Source organism: Coenobita brevimanus, chromosome 105 (genome assembly GCF_032717465.1).
Source record: "Coenobita brevimanus isolate Jiangsu-jjx chromosome 105, ASM3271746v2, whole genome shotgun sequence".
NCBI classification, from domain to species: domain Eukaryota; kingdom Metazoa; phylum Arthropoda; class Malacostraca; order Decapoda; family Coenobitidae; genus Coenobita; species Coenobita brevimanus.
Window position 1 is genome coordinate 26,104,974 of NC_137058.1, and position 14,455 is coordinate 26,119,428.

The 14,455-nt window shown below is 41.3% G+C and overlaps 1 protein-coding gene across 1 annotated transcript; it reads right to left on the reverse strand.

Annotated features, from left to right (window-relative positions):
• Positions 1 to 11,751, reverse strand: LOC145416292 (mpv17-like protein 2). The gene is made up of 5 exons (XM_080285291.1): positions 11,678 to 11,751; positions 6,908 to 7,152; positions 4,802 to 4,972; positions 3,387 to 3,515; positions 1 to 496 (listed from the first exon to the last, which is right to left on the reverse strand). The coding sequence occupies exons 2-5, from the start codon at positions 7,133 to 7,135 to the stop codon at positions 461 to 463; spliced, it is 564 nt and encodes a 187-aa protein (XP_080141417.1). The 5' UTR covers positions 7,136 to 7,152; positions 11,678 to 11,751; the 3' UTR covers positions 1 to 460.
• Positions 11,752 to 14,455: the final 2,704 nt, after the last annotated feature.

Below are 14,455 nucleotides of genomic sequence, written 5' to 3' on the forward strand. Positions count from 1 at the left end.
TTTGTATGGAAAAATAAAGAATGTGGTATATACAATAAGTTACCTTTATATATTAACAGGTGATCCTCTAAATAATATAATACAGTACTGCCTAAGGATAAACACAGCCCTAAGATGTTGGAGTTAATAAAATCAATTTGTACTGTTAACATTAATCTGTGAAGGTCCACTGCAGCACCCTATCTCTTATGCATGAGGGAATATCTTATCACCAGGGAAGATTAATACAGTATAAGCTAATACATGGGTAAGCACTGGTCAGCAAAAATGAACCCAACTGCCATACATGAGGGGATATCTTAATTATCAACTGCCTGGCTTAATACAGTATGAGTTAATAAATGGTTTAGCACTGGTCAGCTGAAAAGAACTCAACTGCCAAAGTAAGGACTAAACACAGGCAGAAGCTGAAACCCTGGATAATCAGGCAATTTGCACTACCCACCATTCTGCAGCTGTTTTATTTATCTTGTTTTTGGACTTTTTCTAACTGGTCCTGAAAAGAAAAAAGCCAATGTTTTATGATGCTTCAACATGGTGTAAGAAAAGTAATGATGTTTAATCTATATCCCCTCTTTGGAAACACCCATGGGGGCAGGGTGGCTCAGTGGTTGAGCATTTGACTCGAGACCATAGGGTCGAGAGTTCACATCCCACCCGGGTAGCTGCCTTGCTGGGAGAGGTAGTGCTCTCCCATCACCTTGCAGAGCTATATGATCAATCAAGGTCTAGCTCGGGGTTATTTATCATCATCATCATCTAATCCTGTGTTGCCCCATGAGGAGTATAGGGGCCCAGGACTAGCAAGTTGGTCCTGACATTTAAGATGAGAGTGACCAGCCTCACACATCCCTGAGTGGCATTATGAAAGCAATAAACCCCAACTACCCCTTGGATATAAACCTACACAAGCTCAATCTGGTTGGAGCTCCTTAATCACCCACTAAACCACCAGGTGTCATAATTTGGTTATACGGTTACCACCCAGCATAGTAAATGGTTTCCTGGCATAGAGGAAACCATTTGGCTTGTCACTCGTGTAGAGTCACCCATAGACAGAAAGAAGAGGAAAGAATGAAGGAAAGAAAGATAGAAGAGGAAGGAATGAATGAAAGAAGGAAGAGAGGACAGGGCAGTCAACCGAGAGCAGCACTACATCGAGTGAGTGGATGGTGAATGCCCCACTCCCTTATTATTTGGAGGCACTCTGAGAAAAAAGCTTTTCAGCTATTTTGTGACACCACCCAGGCATTTTAAATAATGTTTTTGAATCCAGTTAAAATGCCTCACAAGGCATTCCAGTCTTCCCTCAGGCATCATAGTTTTCCACTTATTCAACTCAAGTGCTGTGTATTACATACTTTTCAAACTGGATGCATTGGAAACCCTACTCTTGTGACAGTAACCATGGCATTATCATCTCTTCTTGTCTCTGATCATTTATCTTATTGTGTGTTGCTACAGGGTTCCCCGTTTCTGTTGTTCAGCTGTCAGGTTCTCTGGGTAAGAGTCATAAGTTGTTTAGAACTTTTCCAGTTTTATTATTACTATATTTGGTAACAGTACCTTCGGGTGACTACACTGAATGGCAGGCCAAATGGCTTCTTGTAACCAGGAAACAATTTTCAACACAGGATGGTAACCAAATATTCAACATATGGATGTCTGATGATCTAGTGAGTTAAAGCACTCCAACTGGGTCTAACCCTTAAGGATTAAATTAATATGAGGGGTGGTTGGGGTTTGATGCCCACATAATGTTGCGTAACAGCAGTGACTAATATACCATGCAAAAATGGGATTTCTGGCATATTTCACATGGGAAAGGCATCAAACTGCAGTACTCACACTGAATACCAGGCAAGAGTCACTGACAACCATGGAGGACAGTTGTAATGCATTACGTGTCATTTTAGCAGGAGACAAAAAGCAATACATCCTATACTCGGCTTTCTAAGTCAGACATTTCACAAAAAACTTTATCTCAGAACATTTTTGTGTAACTTTGCAAATGCCTGATTGTATTATCCTGAGGATTTCAAGCCCTGTCACTACTTAGCTGTCCCCTTGCAGTGAAGGCTGAGAAAGTAACTAATTATTCTGATGCAACAGTACAGCATCGTATCACATCATTCGGACTATTTTTAAAGGCTCCAACATGCTCGCATGTGTCGGCCTTGGTCACCTCATGGTGGCTCTCCTCGGTGCTCTATCTCTGCCAGACTCCCTATTCAATCCCTTATTCCTGAGGTCACACTCTATGACCTCATCTCACAGTGTGACCTCAGGGATAAAGGTGACATTTACCTGACATACAGTATGTGGAAGAAAATTTGGTTATTTGGATACTGACCTTGTGAAGGAGGTGACTTTGGATGACTTTTTGTGAGTGCTCAGCAAATAAATGAATACTGATAAGTTTTAACCTCATTTCAAGAATTTTTGAAATAGTGTATCATATATGTCAGATTTCATGTACAAAAAAAAAAAAAAAAAAAAAAAAAAAAAAAAAAGGACCTGGCTATACCAATATCCCTCAACTACAGTACTTCCCCGTCCCCCTAGAGGAGGAGGATGGACTGTGGGGGAAGAGCTGCTTAAGCCTCCAGTCCACGAGGTTGACATTTCATATAAACCTGGGGCTGCAACAACTATCTAATAAGAAATTCTTCCTACTTCCAGTAAAATATTCAGTACAGTTCATTCATGATAAATAAGCAAACTCAGATTAAATACCTTACAAAATATCATCATCATCAAGTTATCAATTCTTTTTCCCACTATTACATGGGCTGGGAGGGATCCAAAAACAGGAAAAAAAAAAAAAAAGTAACAGGTGCCCAGTAACATAGGCCAAACATCCATTACACTCATCACTCAAGCCTTGGGATTTACAGCTCTACCTCAGAGGCCTAACATTCTACACAGAATAAATGCACTTCATAATGCCAGGTTAAAATAGAGATGTAGCCTTTGTCATGTGCACCTTCATTCATATTTCATCCAACCGTTTCAGTTATTTGTTAAGGTCATCCAACCATTTCAGTTATTTGTTGGTCTATCTATCCAGTACCAGATACTTTAATCCCACACTGGGTGGCCACAAATGAATCACCACCATGTCACCCTTCAAGTCAGGCTCCCCTGCCAACAACTCACACACCCTCAATCATATACTTTTAACCCTGTCCCTCCATCTCATCCTCAGTCTCCCCTTTCCCCTACCCCCTTGACCTCACATAGCCTACACTCCCTTAGTCAGTCTCTCATTCTTCATTCTCCCATAGGACCACCAACTGCTCATTCCTCTCTGCCTTTCATCATTCATTTATAAACCAAGTAATTATTTTAATCAGCATAATCACATGCTAGATTTCTGACGTTACCTTGTGCTTCATGAACGACAGAAAGACATCCCAGATAACAGTGACGCAGTTGATGTACAAGACTCGATATTGTATTGGCACGTAGTAGAAGTTAATGGCTTGGGTAGGTGGCCATATACACCAGTCAAACTAGAAAGAAAAAACATTAAATGATTCCTTGTAACATGTTCTGTAAGTGATGAAATACTGCTAAATTTTGACATGCACTGGGGATATATATACGGTCTCAGTGTCTGACCACCTCTCTTCCTAATTCCCCCTTTCCTTCCTGTCACTTTTAAATTACTCTTCTTTCCACTTCGGGTGGCTCAGCACTAAGTGACAAGCCAAATGGTTTCCTGTAAACCAGAAACCATTTACAAGGCTGGGTGATAACCATGCACTGTAGTCAAATTACGGGGAGAAGTGGAGCCTGTTATAGTTAACTGGGTGGAAAAATGGAAATGTGGCATCCATCCAGGGATCAAACTTTCACACTTTTCCCTGTGCCTTGCCACAGTGGGGCACTGTCAACCGCAAAGGAACATCAGTTTGTTGCATGTAGGGTGATTGCTTGCCTGCAGTTGATGAGTCTGCTCAGCCAGGCAACTGGCACTGATCAACAACTGTATTTATACTAGCTATATAACTGCTCATTACAAAATTACAGGGCTTATACAACAATTACAATCAGGCTTGTGCCCATATTGAATTCTGAATCCAGTGATAAGTTAATGCTAATACTGAGGTAACAGCAATACACAGCCAGCTGTTATTGTTGCTCAATTGGTCATGCCTTGCCCAGCAGACACATCAGCAAGTCACTGACAATTGTAGAAGCATATGTGTGATTCCTACAGCATAGCCATCAAACTCCTACACATGGGCCCAAGGTCAAGGCAAACTGTAATTCTGCAATGACTAGGAATGTACAGTCAGAGATACAATGCTGCCTGGTGTTCCACCACTTCTCACTGCACTCTGCTGGCTAACTGCTTAACTGAGAAAGGCTTGATTAATTTCTCTAACCTGAAATGTCTCTTTGATATACTGTACTGCAATGTCCAACAAAGGTATGTAACGAATATGCCTTACGCGAGATGTACCGTAGACCTAGTGGACATCAAGGGAACTTATGTCCCTGAGTGCACAGTATTCTATAATTTATCTCTATTCAATTTGAACTGTGTCTGTATGTAGTAGTAGTGACTGCAACCCCAGGTTCATTTGAATGTGAACCCTGTGGGATACAGGCTGAACTGGCACTCTTCCTGCAGTCCACCATCCTCCTTTCAGAGGATAATGAAAGAGTTGAGGATGTTTGTATAACCAGGCAGCAGAGCCAACTGGTTATATCAGTGTCACAGCAAAAAGACATCCCTCTCCAGCATTGTCTGTTACTAATATACCAGTACATAGTTTTAGCTATGACATACAGCATATACAGCAGGGAATTTTTCTTTAAATTCTTGCACAGCTCCTCTAAATGACTTGCCCTCAAGCAGGCCAGCAGTCAGGAAAAAGGTGACTGCAAAGAATGGTGCTGCCAGGAATTGATCTGCTGCTATCTTCTTGATTATTACTTTAGCATTCTTCTTTGGGAGAACCTGAAAGAAAAAAGAAATCGATAAACAACTGAAGATAAATTTATGGTGATCAATTAATTTTGTTTATAAAGGCTGCAACATGTTTGCATGCAACAGTCTTGGTTACCTAATGGCATCTCTCCACGCACTTCGATCTCTAGCAGCCTCTATATTCATTTCCTTAATGCTGAGGTCACACTCTCTGACTTTGTCTCTACTTTTTTTTTATCTACCATGGAGTAGGCTGTAGCACCAGTCAATTAGGTGATGTAAAAAATACAAGTTTCTACAAGGATTAAAATTCATTTTCCCCTCTTACTGGGAAGAAACCAGACACCTTTAAGAAAAGAGTTGAAAACCTCTTTATTAAGACACAGCCAGATACTGTACTAATTGGGGTTACTGGAGCTCCCTTTGGGATATAAGGCCTAGATGACAGGTTCTGTTACTTCAAAAATTATCCCACAGAAAAACTCTTCCCAAAATTCCCTCCAAATACAGCAAGCGCTCACATAATCTGTGATCCCATAGCACAAAACTCACAAAACATGGAAGGCAAAATTTTATGTCCAAACTTAGTCACAACAAGAAAATGATAGACATTACACGGGCAGAAGAAGCTGCCCATTTTTTTTAACATACTACAAGGCAACGACAGACATAACATGGCCAGAGGCCCAAAATTATGATTCATGGCCAGAGGCCCAAAATTATGGTTCAAACACTCATAATGTGGCAACTAGGGTCATAACACGGTGGGAACAGACACAATGCGGCCAGTGATAGTATAGTGCGAGTCGCATCAGCCTATGACATATGGCTGTCACATGTCTGGGTGGAGTGTCGCCATGGCCAACTGAGCATTCCTGCCCCAGTTGAACCTACCCTCTCCCTGCAGTCTGGTTGCACATATGCTCTGTGTGATCTTTGTGACCAGTAGGAGTCATGCCCTGCCTCAGAGCCCCACTCCACTTCCCTCCAGCAAGCCCACAACCTCTTCCATTTAAGATGAGGAATCCTCCAGTATTTGTAAGTAATGAAGACTTTATTAGGTTGGAAAATGTCCTGAAAAAAATAAATAAAAAAATGAAAATTTCCCCAAATGGTGAACTTGAGGTTGGCTTAGGTACCATAAAACCCTTAAACATGTAAACATATGACCCTATAACACAGAAATCTCATAAAGCTGGAGCTTCAGGATACAATATTCCCGCATTTTGTGAGCACTCACTGTACAGACATTTTATTAGACATGTTTAGCCCCTTCAAATACAGGAAAAAAGAGGTATGGAGTACATAATCCGAACATGCATCCTATTCTGGTTATGGACAAAACACATGGAGCCTCACAAAACCCCTGGAGCATGTACTGTATTTATGAGTCCAAAGAGATGAATGAAAAGGATTATGTTACAGTCTACTTCATTATGGAACAGGCTAAAGCAGAGGATGTAATCAACACAAAAAAACAAATGGATATGAGGAGGTCACATCCACCTAGGAAGAGATAGAGATGGACAACCTGAGTAACTGAATAACAACCTAGAGATGGGGTGAAAGGAAGTGCCAAACGGAAAACAACATGAAGGAATGAAATTCATATACACTACAATATTAAGGACTGAATGAAATGGGCTAACAGTTAACATGCTTAATTGGAGCAAGGTAGAATTATTTTGCCTGCAGTGGACATCTTGGATTGCTAATGCTGATGATGATGACTATGTCAGATGTCCCAAAACCAATGATGTTAAACTGTATGGTGACAAGAGGACAGTTTGTTGTGAAACTACATAGCCTATCCTGGGCAGGACAGCATTGGTTGATGTAACTTAGAAACAACACAGACTACAGTACAGTACTGTAGTATGTATGCATTTTTCTTCCATGACTTGCATCTTTTAGCACAGGTAAGAAAGAACTTGAACACAAATTCCAGTCTAACATGGGACTTACTTTATCAAGCCAAATATAGAAGACATGATGTGGTGGTCCCTGACTGAGTCCTACGAGGAAAAGTCGACCTGTCCTGTGCCAGTCGTGTCCTGGTTTGAGGCTGACTCCTCGTAAATGTTCAATTCTCTGCTGTATAATGTCACCAAGTGCTAGAAGGCCCCCACAGCTGACAGTGTTGGTCAGCCATAAATATCGACCAAACAGTCTTGACCAGATGTGTCTCATCATTCCACTAGCTAACTCACCTATAAAGAGAGATTATTTCATCTAAACAACTGAGCTGTAGATGTACTTCAAGAACTACAGTACAGTATATTCACAGGATTGGCTGATATCATTTTTCATTTTTACTACTTGACATTCATTGTAAGGTCTAATTGGTACATTTAGGGCTGAAATAATGATGTTGACTTAAAATATCCAAATAAATGGAGCGGCATGAATAATCAACAAGTATCAGCCTAAGTCACAGTAAAGAAAAATATGACAGTAAAATAAAGAGTATAAAGGAAAAAAGTCATGGTGTATGTTTGCAACAGTAAGTAAGATTTTCATTAGGGGGAAAGGAAGGGGAAGGATCCACACATACATTTAGTCATTATTAAAAATTGCTTGACTGAGAATTGCTTCAGTATTAAGCTGCTGATGTACCAATACCTCTTTGCTAAAAAGTTGCCTGTGATTAATTTTGTTGTTTTCATATCAGAAAAGAGTGCTTTCTTGTATTTTTAACCAGATGATGCCCAGTGGCTTAGTGTGTTTAAGATGCTCCAGCTAGATGGAGCCTGAATAGGTTCCATCTGAGGGATGCTTGGGAGTCCTTGCTTGCATAATGTTGCTCAGGGGAAGGTGAAGTTGGTCACCATTCCCATAAATGTCTGGCTCTGGCCTCCTATGCCTTTGTATGGGGCATAGGCTAATGGGATTGGGTGTTGTTGGTGTTGATACTAACCCCTCATCCTGAACCACGAGCATTTCTCACTGAAAGAGTTGCATCTGTTTGAACACATCCTACATTTTGTGAGGACTGACTAGTTTCATAGCAGAAAAGAAGGAGGTTCAAGAGGGAGTTGTCCTGCTAAACTAGAGAATTTTGTAGAAACACAAACAGCACTGGCATTCACTTTCTGGCAACATTTGGAGACTATATGGCAACTAAGCATGTGATGGACGATATTCAGACTAGTTGATATTTTAACAATGGTCTTATGAGACTGCACTGCCTAGGTGGTTGACTGACACTGCCAACCCAACAGCATTAGGGTTCAGTTCCGATCCTAGTGTGGGCAGCTGCACCACTCAGTTCAGTTCATCCACCCTTTATGGGTTGAAAGGTAAAATAAGTACCCACATATCACCCAGCGGAGAAAACTGTGGTAACCTGGATCATGCAGTAGCCTTGTATCCCAGAATAGTGTGAAATACCCACCACAGGCTCAAAGACCGAAAGCTGTGAGATGGGCACTGTACTGTAGCTAAACACTTCATGGTGTCTCCCCATACCTTTACCTATTTGCAAAGGGGGTGTTATCGTGGTCTGGACAGATTCTTTTGCCTCCTTCCACACCAAGTTCTGGTTATCCTTGAATTTACAGTGAAACACTTCTGCCTCAAGGGGGGTGTTGATCCCTCGTTTATTCTTGAGGCATGGCCAAGGCATCGCCACCACCCTTCACTTTGCTGCAGGTACTGCAGCTGGGCCACAATGGAGTTGGAGGTTGCTGGGCATGACGAGGTGTATCCCGGAACTTCTGGTTGGTCTGGGATGGTAGCCAAAAATTTGTCTAGTTTCCTCCTGACTACCTCTGTTGTCACACCCATGATGTGTCTCAAGTGTTTAGGAAGACAAAGAGCTTTGCCCCCTTTTTTGCTAAGTTATTGTACTGGAGAGTCTTGATTCTGGCAGGGCATACCGATGGAAGGTGAGTTTGGATACATTTCCTCCCCACTCCTTGTGGTTCTAATGGTAGGATGGACTCTGTCTTGGGGGGGTAATTAGATTTTCTAAACTTTTGCATGTATACATGATAATGTATCTCTCCATTCTCTTCTCTACAGAATATAGTTGGTATCATATGTCTCTGCCAGTAATCTAAATTTCCCATTTCAATTGGTTCTGATTACTTTTAGCTAAGACAGGAGGTGAATGTTCTTTGGGGGCCCTCTAGTTTCAATATGTTTGTTTATGAAGGGCTCAAAGTTGGAAGCATTAATCAATGTGGGGTAAAACTATGCCTTTCCATAGCGTTTACATAGTTGCTGGGTCTCTTGCCTTGAATGTTCTTAAAACATACCCTATTAGTTGCCTGCATTTTGCCACAGTTTTCTCTAAATGTGCATTAAATGTGGCATCATCTGATAATACTACCCTTAAATCTCTAACCTGTGATTTTCTAATTATGTCATTTCCATTTTGGCCAGTGTAAGATGTACGGTATTTATGTGACTGTTGTTGTTACCAAACTTCACTACACTCAATCCTCGTAAATCGCGTGTTCATAAATCACAATTCGTAAATCACGGCTAAGTGGCCGTCAGACTGCCACCAACCTTAAATCACTAAGTCACGAAAATCGTGGACCTAGGCACCGAAGTGGGCCTTTTCCGAGGAGAACCGTAAACCTCGCCATTCAAACTGAAAATCGCAACCCAACAACCAATCACCACACGTCCCTGGTGGCAAGTGTGCATACTAATGCTGCCATGTTGTTGTTGTTCTTGTCCCACCAGTCCGCACACTACAGACCGTCGCCGTGGAGTACGAGATCTACCTGCCTTTTATGTGCAACTTCCCCCCGCCTCCTACCTGCCATGGCCTCTCCCAACCCCCGATGAAGCGCTCTAAGCAGTATGGTGTCAAGAAGCTGCCGCCGTTGTCATACAGTCAATGTTTGGAGCTCATTCGTCGTGTTGAGAAGGGAGAGAAGTTTTCAAAGCTGGTGAAAGAGTTTGGGAAGAACGAGTACTGAGAGGTTCTAAGTTATTCCCAACACCACCCCACTCCATTCACTTATGCAGCTTCGTCATAGGATTAAGGTGAGATCCCTTAACATTGCTTATTTCTATTTAATACATGCACTGAATATTCCTAAATTTGTATGTTTGTGTTTGACAGATAGAGTGTTTGATGGTGCCTAGATGGACGTACAGTGCTTTGGGGGCGAGTTGGTCGAAGTCCAGACCCAAATTAATATTTCACATAAAAGTTATTATTCATAAATCACGGAATTCATAAATCACAGCAGTGGTCCAGACCCAATTTGCCGCGATTTACGAGGATTGAGTGTATTATTTGTGGTAGGTGGTGGCGACCATCATCCACTCACTTGGTGTAGTGCTACCTACTCCTTCCTTAGCCTTTATCATTCTTTTTCTGTGCCAGCCCTCCTTTCTTCCTATTTCTCCCATCTTTCCTGTCACTTCTTATTGCTTTCCTTTACAGGTGGCTTTACATTGAGTGACAAGCCTAATGGTTTCCTGTAAGCCAAGAAACCATTTACAACCCTGGGTGGTAACCATATAACCAAACCTTACGTGCTCCCTACGTGTCAACAGGTGGGTTGGTGGAGGGTTAGTGCCCCTCCCCGTAAAACAACTAACTCAAAGTCAAATGGCCATCCCTTACGGGATTATGGCGTCTTACTGTAGATAGAGTGTGTAATGAATTTATCCTCACTGAACCTCATGTTATTTCTTGCTGCCCAATCACAGATTATTTTTGGATCTTTCTGTAGTTGTTGGCTGCCCTCCAGTGTAATAATAGGTCTAAATACTCGGGTATCATCTGCAAATGAAAGTACTGGTTGTTGAGATTGATGTAAATGTCATTAATCATGATAATGTAAAGTATTGGGGCAAGTACACTGCCTTGAGGGATCCCACTTATCACAGTAGATTCAATTGATGCTGCTCCTTCTACAAAATTACTTTCTTCCCGTGAGGAATGCCTTGATCCATCTCTCTACAGTATTTTACTCTCTATTCCTATACTTTTGATCTTGTGGAGGTTAAGAGGGGATACACAACAAACTGGTGGAATACAGCTGGGCTTTAACATATCAGTCTTACTGTTATATTGCATGTGACCTCATGGGTCAATGTAAAGGAAAGGACATCAGTTTTCTGATAAGTTTTATACTGTTAGGCTTGGTTTGTATGATTTCCATTAAATCGGACACCGTGGTTAGAACCACTGGATGCCAAGGTTAGGGTTAGGATCGAAGGGTGTCTAATTAGGGCTACAAATTGTCCTAGCGGAAGAAATGCTTTTGTAAAACAATATACAGAATTTAATCTTGGTAATGGCGTATGGCCCTGGCACCATCTGAGTGACTTGGATTTCAAGTCATTCTTGCACCAAACTGCTTTAAATATACTATTCTTTGTGCATTTTTTTTAAAACCTCATTTTTCATGGTTTATAAAAAATGTTTTCCAGTTGTATTATAGCTTTAAAAACAATGATAATCGAAACCTTATCTCCCACCTAAAGGTTATAAGAAAAAAAAAAAAAAACTGCCTTATTCAAATCACCATTCAAGCCCCTAGAAACCTGACGTCACTGCGCTGGCATGGACATCCTGCCATGCACTCCATGCGCCTATCACAGAACCAATAGCTGTCTGTCCCATTTAATGAGCCTGATTCACACCATTCAAGACCCCTGATTTCCTGACTCCATCTCCCATGAATGAAAGTCTGGCGTTAGCTGAAATAATATATCTGACGTATCCCAACCATGAAAAAGTCGGTGTTGACAGTTTTCACTCACTGTCGGCCGAAAAAATGATAAATTCGTGTTGCGTCAGCCTAGGCGTCAGCTTCTGCCTCGAATGTGCGGGACGATTTCTTTCAAGTTAGGCTGTCGAAATGGTGACGAAAACGGCGGACGTTTAATCAGGAAATTTTCGTGTATCGTCATGAATAATGTTATCTGTGAGAGATTATTCGTAATTTTGCGATGATTAGTATTACTGTTACTTTTAATCAGTGTATGGTTCCTATTCTCCAACAAGGCTTTTCTCGTACCCATCTCGAGCAGCATTGACGATGATAAACTGCCGCTATAGTTGTAATAGCTTAGTACATACAATTTTCTCCCACCCGTAACGAGTTACGGAGTAACGGGACTGCAACTGCATTAGTGCATCCTGCCCCAGTCCTCTACGTGCAATGGAGTGTGCAGAACGTGTATAAAACTACCCTCCCGTGTGGCATGTACAACTCGGCCGTTAAATATTGCGGTCCTTCACTTTCCATTCTGTTAGCATACCGAGTTGGGGAAACGATGTCGCGAAACTTCCTCATGCCAGATTGGTGTCCTTCCTGGGGAAGATGCATCAGAAGCATCGGGTTCTCCTTGGCTGGAAGTGGGACGGGGCAGTTCACCTTTGCCAAGACATGACGCCTGCATCGTGCGTATTTCCACAGAGACATCCAGGTTTTGACAAAGGCCTATCCTAGATTTTTCCCCTGATTCCTGTGCCACTTGGTGAGGAATGGTGAGTGTCATGAACATAACCCTTCATTAACATGGAGCAGCGAAACTGCGTAAGAATATGCGGGATATTAAAATTACAGAACGAGGGCGAGGTGGAGAAAGAGGATTATAGTTGTATGTATCGCTTACGTATTGGAGAGAGAGCCTGACGAGGAGAGTGTATGTGAGTGAGGGGGAGGGGGGGAGGGGGAGGCCAATGATGCGATGGCGCGATGGAGTGGAGGTATATGAGGTGATAGCTGGGAGCAGGGCAGTGAAATGGCAGGGGACAGGGTGCCATGGAGGCGATTTGCTTGTGGCCACCCCTTACGGGATTAAGGCGTCTGGCAATAGATAGATCTAACTAGTCTTTCCCATAGCCACAAGAGAAAGTCTGGTACTAAAGCCCTTCGCAAGGCTTTTAGACCGGTTTAGACCGGTCTTATTGCTGTACAGGCCCAAAGCAGTCCTGCTCCTGACCCACAAGCTAGCCTAATTCTCGACTGCAGTGTTGCCGGCATGTAATTTCCCCAGATTTGGGGACGTGCCTGTACCAAAACCAAAGTCAGTTTGGGGGATTTTGGCATTTGCAACTACCTTATAATACTCTCAAAACAATGAAAATCTAGTATAAACCTTGAATCCTAGTCAACGATAACAGACATCCATCAGCTCCCTCTCTATCCCCGGAAAGTGGACTGTGGACCGTGGAAGAGGAACCTCAATCTGCAACGCAGTAGTTGTGGCCAAACTTGACGATCACAGCCTTTCTTGCTAATTACAATCATGCATTTGCTTAGGAGGGACATTTTCAGCTGGATACTATACTGACTATCGTACGTGTTTGTTGCTGCCCCTTGCTTATCAGGACGTGAACCGGTGGATTGCAGGCTGAAGCTGCAATTTATGTTCCTGCAGTTTTTATTTTTAGAGTATGAACTATATCTGCTCAGTGCTGACTGATTTATTGAGATTGTTGTTGTAAAGTACATTTACAACGAAAGGTTTGTTAGTGCACTGTTACTAAAAGAGGTGTGTGGTAACAGTCTATATACTTTGGTAAGACCCACCATCTCCTTTTGTTGTATTATGTGCTCTGTATATTTACAACAAAAATTATTTTATTCATTTTGAATTATCAGACTCAGTTTGGTACCGAATAATAATATGGTCCACGTCCAGGCGTCGTCCAATCCGTTTCATGATCCAGTTATCAAATATGAGATGTTTCGGTATTGAATTGATTTTCTAATATGTACTCTATTTTTCTCATGTGTTTATACTTTCCGAGTGAATTACAGGTATGATGTGGTGAATTTTTGCCTCAAGGTGTAGGGAATTTCGGAACTCCTGTCAGTCATATCTGGCAACAGTGACTATTAAATAGGAGGCGTGGTGAATTTCTCAGTTTGGTGGTTGTAACTTGTACGTTAGGTTCATGAGGAAATACGTGCTAGACGAGAAATCTTATTACATCAACAACTGATCTTTACCTAGGTGAGGGTACTGTATCCTAAATGTAACATTTTATGGAAAGGGCTTTATTTTTCAGGGTTGGTGAAACAACAATTTCCCTTATTCGTGATATAGAATCAAAGACAGTATACGGAAATTATTGTATTTAGTGAAAAGTTAATGACAAATTTCATCGTAATGTACATTTTACATAATCCCAGTTTGCCTGAATGGAGCTAATGAATATTGTTAGTTAACCATATTTATATATATATATATATACCCTGTATATTTTTTTTCAGTACATTTTTATAGTGCTGAAACTAGTACTTAAAATGGAAAAAGAAATATACTGCGTAACCATTGGAAGTGGGGAGAGCATAAGCTCCATAATAACTTCATAATTATGTATTAAAAATTTAGGTAATTATTAATTTTATTTGTTCCACCTGTTTTTGTTTTAATTGCTCTCTGCTTTCATGAATTGCTTATAGTAATATCTCGTATACAATATGTTAACAGTTATTACCTCATCCCACGTTAGATTAAAGTAGGAAGGTTTTATATATATATATATATATATATATATATATATATATTAGTGTTAGAATGGAA

Excerpts from the sequence above, each read along its gene's own strand:
- LOC145416292 (XM_080285291.1), bottom strand. The coding sequence starts at position 7,135 with ATGATGAGACACATCTGGTCAAGACTGTTTGGTCGATATTTATGGCTG. Across the intron at positions 4,973-6,907 it reads TCTATATTTGGCTTGATAAA|GTTCTCCCAAAGAAGAATGC; the intron begins GTAAGTCCCATG and ends TTTTTCTTTCAG. Across the intron at positions 497-3,386 it reads TGTCGTTCATGAAGCACAAG|GACCAGTTAGAAAAAGTCCA; the intron begins GTAACGTCAGAA and ends TTTTCTTTTCAG.